General features: G+C 35.5%; 1 protein-coding gene across 1 annotated transcript in view; it reads right to left on the bottom strand.

Annotated features, from left to right (window-relative positions):
- Nucleotides 1-7,040: 7,040 nt before the first annotated feature.
- LOC108664773 (neuronal acetylcholine receptor subunit alpha-7) overlaps nucleotides 7,041-9,962 on the bottom strand; it is a 76,080-nt gene continuing 73,158 nt past the window's right edge. Inside the window, exons 9-10 of the mRNA XM_018151454.2 lie at nucleotides 8,881-9,119; nucleotides 7,041-7,904 (exon numbers count right to left, since the gene is read on the bottom strand). Coding sequence (XP_018006943.2) covers nucleotides 7,404-7,904; nucleotides 8,881-9,119 — 740 coding nt within the window. The 3' untranslated portion in view covers nucleotides 7,041-7,403. The remainder of the gene's footprint in view (nucleotides 7,905-8,880; nucleotides 9,120-9,962) is intronic.

Below are 9,962 nucleotides of genomic sequence, written 5' to 3'. Positions count from 1 at the left end.
GGGAATGACTGAAGCACGAATGAGAACTGTCAAGTACACGTTCTGACGTATGAAATGGTCTATGAATTTTGACTCTGCTTTTGCAAGATAAATTATTAAGTTAACCACACATTTTCTTACTGTTGTGTCAAAATAGAATTCAATGACTAATGTTTTGTAATAAAATCTTCGGTTGACTCCAAAGATGCGTGTTCTTGACAGTTCTGGGCTTGCTTAACAGGATCTTTGTTTTAATATCTTCGTCCCTTTGTATTACCGTACATAATCAAGGTCCTTTACCTGAATATAGAAGAAAATCCCTCATTTTACCCTCTTTTTAGGCTTGTGGTTCCCTTCCCATCATAAATTGTTGTCCCACAAAAGTGGAAAATACTAAATTTTTGTTAAACTTACCAGCGCATTTGGTAAAATGTCCTGCTATAATACTATTAATTTCTTATTACTTCTTTTGAAGTGTCCAACCAATTTTTCAATAACTTTATTCGGTTGATTTTCTTCTGATCATCTGGGATCAGCCGATCTAATCATCCGGGGGATTTGAATTTCGGGGAAAGTTGACCTTCAATAAAGACGATTTCATTTGTATCGTTTAACAAAGCTACGAATACAATACATTTTTGATCGGACAAGAATTTCTGATGGGATATTTGTAAGTATTCATGGACTTTGCTTTGGAGTAACTTTAGGGTAGGATTAGTATTCTTAGGGTAACCCGTGAGTGTAAACAAATTCAAATGCTCAAAGTTCAGCCATGTTTTTGCGCCAGTTGCTAACGTCAGAAATCTAAGGAGTTTTTTTACGAGTAGTCCGATGTTCGTGAAATACTTGAATGCTATTACACCTGCCATGTATGGCTTGGATTTTTATAGCGTTTCGTCTGCATACTGTTTTAGATCAGCCAACGTTGAAAAGATCTTCGTTCATGCAGAATTTGATGCTTCGTTCGTCGATGGAATAATCCTTGTCGGCTTTCCCTAAGCGAACCTCTTGATGTGCTTTAAATACTAAGCTTCCATAGCCTAATATTGCTAAGCACTTTGTGCTTACTTTGTTACCCGTTAATTTGGTACTAAAACATTTGCGCTTAATGTCTTGCTGAGGTGTCCGTAGCTTGTAATGATATTGATGAGCATTTGCAATGACATTGAGTCTTGCATTGGCTATCAAACTGTAGATGTCATTCAGAGTCTATATTCCGTTTTATATCACATGTTTGCCATAATCAGTTTGCCCGAAAATCGCGCAAAAAAATTTTTTGTTTGTTGTTCGTTCAGAGGATGCAACAAGCTTTTCAAGCGATCAACCGCTAGTAATTTTGTACCGCTAGTAGAAAAGATGCCTATGATAATGAATAAACAAGCATGTTCTTTTGGTGATTTCAATCTGGGCAGCAAAAAAATGTGTCGTTGTTATAATGTCAGATATGAGAATGGTTTGTAATGATTCTGCTTACTTGATCTTTTTTTACCGTTAATCAACCGTAAAATTTACTGACAGGTTCACAAATTCTGTTGAGGTTTGGATTTTAATTTGAAATAATAATTTGCGTATAGGTATGTAATTCAACATAGCCATCAAGAGGCTCTTGCTGATTATTCATCTTATAAGAGCGAGTTGCCAATTGATAACAAAATAATCAAAGAATTTAAACGAAAGAAATCTATTGTAGATAGATTTTTTAGTGGTTTTAATATTCAATATTCTATGTGAGATAGCATTCATTCTTCAAAAATTATTACACAAGTAAATGAATTTGCACGAATTTCTGAAAATTGATTGAGAAGAGAACTTTATTGTAATGACTATTTAAGACAATTTTATTGTAGAAGTATTGCGTCATTGTGCTAGGAAAGACTGCAACAATTTGCTCAAGCTCGTCATTGTAGTTAAAATTCTTTGTTTGCACGTAGCGCGTTTTCCTCGAGTCCACTTCAATGCTACGAAAAGATATGTTGAATTGCGAAAAAGTTGTTGTAAATGAACACCAAATGCGTTCCTTGCTCTGAAAAAAGTTTACCTATGTGACGTATCGAATTCAAAGTTACTTTTTTCGCGTGGACAATTTAATTGTTATTTTTTTGCTTGAATTAATTTATAAAGCGAATTCTTAGGAAGTGTCGTAGCTTTCTTTATTCAGGGCAAAATTCGTAATCATAACTGGGGCAATTGGTGTGACGAGGTAAATGTTTTCAGTGTTTAGCGATGTCATTTGTGAATGTTTGTACATTGTAACTATGGGAGGTGCATGGTTGGTAGATGCCAATGCTATTCTCTCGAAAACTTTTGCGTCGAAATTCGTAGTTAATAAGTCGCGTTTTGCATTGAAAGCTGATTTGATCAAAATAAGTCTAACGTAGGTGTTAAATTTGATCGGTGCCAAAGTATCAAACAATCTTGCGTTGCATCTACTAATTTTTTGCAAAATTTACGTTATTATTTTTATTACGAAAATTGGTGCTACATTTTTCAATGCATTTAATGGCAGAAAGATGAATGAAATGATTGCTTGATTTCAATTTCAATCAAAAAAGAGACATTTTTTCTAGCGCCTGACTTACCGAGCTTCATTTAATTAGGAAAATTTTTATTTTTAGGGCACTGAGTGACGCAAAAATCGTTTTAGCTTCAAGGTTTTTTTTCGTGCGAGCTATACTAAATTTATCAAAATTAAGTCATCAAAGCTGTATTTCACTGAGCAACCCGCTTTAAATTTGTTGAATAAATTAAAATATTCTTCCATGCTGACTTCACGTGTCGTAATTTTTTCATTAAGATAGATTTTTATTCATGCAAACGTAATTGAGCTTATGTTCCTTCTTAAATACCGCCAGTGTTACGTACTCATCAATACCTAATATTTATGGTTATAGAGCTTAAATTATACATGTTTAAAGATCAAGCAGGCGAGTTTTGAAAAGCATTCTTTAAATAGCATATAGGATTTTTGTAAGATGTAAACCTCAAGGAAATGTTGTTTTAAGCAATAAAATCTATTAAGTTATCCACCCAGTGAGTTACATCCCAATCAATAAGTGTCACTATACAAGTATGGCTCCATGCAACGATCGTTATTTCAATAGAATCACAATCGTCACTACTAGCCTAACTACACCGTTACTTCTCGACTGACTTAGTTAAGCCGTTCTCACTCGGTTAGTAGCAATCAGTTGTACTCAACTCTGACCGACGCCAATATTGGTATTGTCTTGCAGCAACGTCGTCGTTATATGCGCCTGTCTTCTTTGTGGATGCGTTCAAGTTGCAGATTTGCGATATTTTTTTCAGTTTTATTTCTATATACCGGTATTTTCCCTCATTTTTGTTGTGGTTCACCAATCCGTATTATTGTGTTTACTCTTTTTGTTTCTAGTATTTCAACTTTCGGGCAACAAAAACTTGCATAAATGTTCGGCAATAACAACCTTGATTGGTGGACATTAGTGGAGACCGAGAAGTTTTACTTCCTGACTTGGCAGTTTGCATAGCCTCATGATTGCCCTGCTGCTGAACCGTCAGTCCGTCTCTGAACCAACAGGCTTCCGTTGCAGTCCACGGTGCCATAATGACCTTTTTTCAGTTAGTGAGGGCGAACTTGACGGCCTTTTTTGTACGGAAAAGAAAACAGTGCAAAGAATTTACATTTATTGCATTCACACTCATGGGACGCTGCGGGATGTTGGTACAAAATGTCGCGCGATTGTATACGCTATAAACGCTTCGATTATACTACGCACTTCAAGTTCGTCATTCTCGCTTCAAGTAGTGAGGAAAATATTATTTCTTTATCTCACTATTTAAGATAAATATTTCTCTCCGTTATTAACTACAAATGTACGAAATAGTGCTCGCTCTCATTGCTCGAATTAGATTCATTTCTTGAGGTGACATAATACATATGTTCGGTAGTTGGTTATTTTCAAGAACTTCATCACACACCAGAGCTAATCAATCAATCTTTCTGTACAAAATACATTCTTATTGTTTCAGGATTTAAGACAACGAGCTATAATTTGTTTCACTAGAGTTATATAAAATCCGAGGTCGATTGAATCGGTCGCGTTGAAATTAGAAAAATTTTCCATAAGTAATTTTTTAACGCGTTGCTCGAGTCTTAATACCGATAGGTCTGTCTGAAAAAAATGATACTCAGGCAACAGCTTTCGTGCAATGAAACGTTATGGTTGTTCAATGAATTCACATAGTTTAAAGATCAATAATATAAATTCTTTACCCTGGTAATTTCTTCATGAATTCATTATGACGTCATCTTATAAAGCTCCGCCCTTCACAGATTTGAAAAATAATCTAATTACCAAACAAGAATTACCGAGAACATAGACATGAGGATGAAAATAGCTCAAGGACTTTTAAAGTACCCTTTCTTATTCACTAATGAATTTATATATTGAATTTGAAATCTTAAGCATTAGCTAAAAAATTAAATCTCAAGTAAAATACATCAATATCAACTAAATTCAGTGCAGATTTTCTGAAATATTTCTTGAGTCATTAATGGTTGGAATTGAATAATGGAACATTAGGAAAATGTTCTTATGCAAATGCTTTGGGAAATGAAAGACTTTATTGATGGAATTATAAAGAAAATTACATAGCAAACAATTGAAATAAAGCCTCAACATTTATATCTCAACGGAATCGTAGTTTTTCTCAAAATAAAGCTGTTGAAAATTTGTTTAATTAAGACTGCATCAAGAGTTGAAACTAAATATAAAAAAAAATGGCGACTGGTATTTTAATAACTGGCGCGGTTATTCTGGCGTTACAAGGAACATTTTGAACGAATCAAAATGTCGTGAACATACCACTATTGTCACGGATCAGAAAAACGTAGTGTTGAGTAGGAAAAATACAAATATGATTAAAAAGAATATTCGCATTCACGAATTATATCAGAAACATGTAACGACATTGCTGCTCTGAAATTATCTGTTCCTCATGCGAAATAAAGAATAAGAACAAGTTAACAATCAAATTTTTGAATTCTATGATTTAAAGCCAGCAATCTTGAAAACTCGTAATTGAATGTTACCGCTCATTGACACAATTCAGAGAACCAAATCTGCAGCTTATAGTCGGAATTCCAGCTTCCTGAGCGGTTCGTGTTTGAGCATGAATTGCACGAACAAAGTTATGGCAGCTTTCTGTCTAGAGGCAAGAGCAAGAGAAGCCAACTACGGTTGTAGCGTTCCACTCTTCACTATTAGGTAGCGGGAAGCACTGAGTGGGAGGTTGTAACGAAGGTTCTACTACTGCAGCGCGTACCTAAACCAACTACGTCTAAAGTGGACAATGAATCATTTGCACCGAGGGAAAACCGTCATAAATGTCTGAGTCCCATGTATATTTTTTTAACCGATTTTCAGCTCGATTGCGAATTAACACTGTATTATTTAGTGAATATATTTAATCATATTTTTGAAAGGATTTTCGCTGACTCCCACTAAAAATGTGACCGGTTTTATAGTTTTCTCTATACGCAAATGATGTATTTGTCCAGTTATAGTTGCAATAAATGATATTATTGATGAAACACGATATGTTTCCAGAATAAGGATCGTCGCTTCATTGTTCATAGATATGAACGGAAGAGTCATGCACTGAGCATTCACTATATCATATGAAAGACGTATTCGTTATTTTTCCATGGATACAAAATTTGGGAGCCGCATAAACTTAAGCTTGATGTTTTTTTCATGCGGCAAGAAAAATTAATAACTCATTCCAAACGCGAATTGAAAGATTTGAGGCAATAAACCGGCATATTGCGCTGAATAAACTTTCTAAGAACATTGAATGTAATTTATTTTCCAGCTGATGAGTATTAGAATAATTTGAAAAATCGATTGTCTGCTTAGTCAATATGCTGGTGCTAACCGTCAGCGATTAGACGTACTAGAAAACTAAATCTTTACATTGGAATCAATATTTGATTAACCCAACGTATGAAAGTTATAATGATTTCACATTAAGTCTATAATAACGCGATCGAACGTCGTATACTCATGACATGGTACAAAAACTCGATGGATTCTAGATTACAATAATTGATCGATAGCCGATAAACTTCAATTGTCCAGCTAAATTTCAAACTGAATTATATAGAAAAATATTAGTTATTGATTTTGGACTCGATTAAAAGGCAAGAAGTTCATTTACAGAGCAACGAATTTTTCAGACTCGTAAAGAATCTATACACATGAAAGAAACGATGCTATCTGATCAAAATTGAGCTTTAGCAATTAACCCTATGAAAAAACGTCTGAATAAGTACCCATAGGCATATAAGAATGAGCCCTGACTGAGTATAAATGACATTAATTATAAATGTTAGGAAACGTATCTATGAGTAACATCTCCTGACAATGAACGGGTATGGCTAACTACTCGTTTTATTGCCTAAGCAATTCACCCATATTATGAGTCTAGCGAAAATACAAAGTCTTAAATGAAAATCTAGTGCTCCGTTCAGGGTGGCATTTCATACTACGTAGTTGCGACGATATTTGGGAATAAGGAACTAATTTCTGTCGTCACTACAAGGTGCAAACGAATAATGTAGGGATATATACAATTTTTGAGCGGTCAAGGGCTAACAAAATACTACAACCTTAAATTCATATCGTTATGCTAGTTCTCACGTATGTAATGTATAAAACTTTCACGAAGTTTGTTGCTGGTGATTATCATCTGCCATTCTATGGTTATTACAAAGGTGCTAGTGAAACATTTGACTTGAAGGACCAGTCGCAACCAAGACCTTCAGTTACATATCGAACCATCGCCCAAACTGTGAAGTAGCTCACATCTTCGTACGGTAGAAATTTGAAGTAGAAGGCAGTCCTTCATCAATGATATTTACCAATTCGAACACTTGGAGAATAGTTTTTTTAAAGGGAAAAGCTAAGGTCGCGTTTTGAATCCCCTGCCTTCTCATTGTCCCATTGAGTAGTATTTAAAAATTACGAACGCAGCATACAGGTGTACACTTAAAATTACACAACTAAAAAAACAAATATATTGAAAGAGGTATATGTGAAGGGGGATGTTAAAATATTATTCCGACTGGTGTATAGCGATGAAATGTTAGAGCCTTCGTTGGAAAATGATGTATTGGACGTCATCATCAACACGTGGGGTACTTACGAATACATGTAATATCTCTGAAAACAACCCAAGTCAGTCTGAGAGAAGTAACAACCCGTTCTCACTCACTTTTGTCAGTTATATCGAGTAAAAGAGTAAAAGATATTGAATTGTTACACACGAAGTAACTAATTTCGTGCGGAATAAAATTGCTTATAAGGAGAGGACAAACGTGTTTTTTCTTCACTCATATGTAAAATTATGTGGCAGAACACCGCAGCTTTCAGCTCTATTAGAGATCAAGCAACAAAAATATGCGGTGCCGTGATTATCACAACAATTGTCGAGATGATCGTGTACAGAGTAAAAGTTATCAAGCAGAATCTATCGACGACCATAGCTGCAAACTTCCAATCCATCACTACTTCATTATTTTCTTCATCTTGTTTCATGCTCCCAGTAATAAATCGAAGCTCCTTTAATATGTTTTGTAACTCTTTGGTGTTATTGAAACAATAAGAACTCTGAGATGATGGCATGCCTCCCTCTTCGTAAGATCTGCCTAGTAGCCTCGTGTAGCCGCCGTTATGTGAAGAAGTCGGAGTGGAAGAAAGTGTACGAATTTGTCGAAAGTCGTCGTCGATGTCAAGTACATTTGCCAATAGAGATTTGGAAGACTTTTCTTTCAAGTCCAACTCTTTCATCTTGTTGCTCAAGGCGATGGTTTTTCTGGTAATTTTCTTGCGCGGCCGCTGCATTCTCAATAGCCATGGGAGCCACTGAAGTAAAACAGTCCGCACCTGAAGATAAAAAATAATAAATGTTACTCTTTGGTTAAGCATTTTCTTTGTTGTGGACCCCATAACAGAAAATTAGATCAGTACTCACTGTAGTGAGTGACAGTGAGCGCATTTTCTCGTCCTTCCGTGAAGTCACGGACGGACGGACATGACGAGCACAATAGCGCCTTTTTTCAATAAATGAGAAAATACGCTAAAAATAATATTTTACCTTGCTCTGAACTAGAAATATTCTACCTATTATTTCATGGAGAAAGAACGACTTGAATGCAAGGTACACTCACGGAAAGGGTTACTAAAAATAACACTGATTAGGCAATAATAATAAACAATAAAATGGCTCAAAATATCAGCGAGCGAGTGACCAGCACGTCTTACATCGGAGGAAAGAAAGTGAACGGAAACTGGCGATTGGCCGTGTTGAGTATTGAACCGTAAAGAATGATGCACTATTTTTCTCACATTCTTTCACATTCTTTAAAAGAGATTATCACATTATTTAATAAATGAGATTCAAACTCTACGGAAGCTGTGGCCGAAAACATCAGAATAAATACATCTGTTCCATTGCGGAGGAGTTTTTTTATCACTGGTTATATAATGGTTATATGAGCACCTACGGAAAAGTTAGCCCAACGGGCATCGCACAGAGGTTAAACTAAGTATTCCTGAGCCTGCAGAATTCTCATCTGTAGTATATGGTAAAGGAAAGAAACTACGCCAAACAGAAGTTTAGAACGAACTTTTCCTTTGCACGAGATACCAAAAAAAAACATAACCCAGTACTCACTGCAATGACAGAGAGCGCATTTTCTCGTCGACTAAAACTTGAGGTCACGGACGGACGGACAGACAGACAGACAGTCAGATAGACGGACATGGGCGAGCACAATAGTGCATTTTTTCCATTAATGAGAAAATGCGCTAAAAATGAAGACATTTACTTAATACGCCATTTTAATTGAACGTCTCTCACCCATCGCGGTATAGGCTCGACGTATCGCGTGGTCCTGGACGTGTTCCTCTCGAGGTCGCTTCTGAAGTCTCTTGACGACGAAGGGGTGCTTGCAGTACCTCCAGCCCAGCGGTGGTCGGAAGAACTTACCCAGTCAGGCATGGTATGAGTGGTAGGGCTTCTGTGGTGGTAGTTTAGTACCACCACAGTCAGAACCACCGATGATGCCACCATGAACATGATGCAGTTAAAATACGTGGCTGCAACGCAATGAAAACATGATGAAAATTCTTGAAATTGAAGATTGCTAGATTGTATCACGAGTTTTTTAGTCAATTACAATCACAAGTTATTTGACACAATATTCACGAGAGGTTTTGGTATTCGATCAGAATGCATTAGTTTTAATTATTAGGTCAGGTCAAATAGTTATAGTGATTTTAATTTTCTTTTATCATATCAATCGCATTGTTATTTTTTAAGTTTTAGCTTATTAATAATAATTCTATAGCTAGTACAACGATTAAAATACAGTCTATTGCATGACAAGCAGGCAATTCATTCAATTCATCAATAATTTTTTAGGAGCGACACGGCAAAAGCAAGACACACAAAAGGCGGGTGAGGATTGAGGACATTTTTAAACATGCATGAACGTAGAGAAAAATATGATGAGTAATATATGAATATTTTTAATCTAAGACGAAAAGTGAACATTATAGTGAATATTATGGACAAAAGTGAATATTATTCAATAATTAAAAATTTTCATGTACAGGAAATGAAAAAAAGGATTGTCAGGTTATTTCTTTCCTCTCAAAATTTCCATTATATACAAAGGAAAATACTAGAAGCTGTACGAATTAAATAAAAACATATGAATAATAACATTTGAAAGGGAATCACACATACAACACAGAGCCAACGCATGCATCTTTTGCAGCTTAACGAACATGCATTAAAACTAACGGAATAAGCGTGCTTTACTTGATGGTCAGTTTAGGAGTCAGATTTTAAATACAATAATGAGGCTATCGCTATAGAAAGAAAAACCATCGGTACTTTAATACCAATCAATAATAATGTTAATGATACTTGGAGAA

This window comes from Hyalella azteca, unplaced genomic scaffold (genome assembly GCF_000764305.2).
Source record: "Hyalella azteca isolate HAZT.00-mixed unplaced genomic scaffold, Hazt_2.0.2 contig4437, whole genome shotgun sequence".
Classification (NCBI taxonomy): Eukaryota; Metazoa; Arthropoda; class Malacostraca; order Amphipoda; family Hyalellidae; genus Hyalella; species Hyalella azteca.
This window is presented reverse-complemented; position numbering and strand designations above follow the sequence as displayed.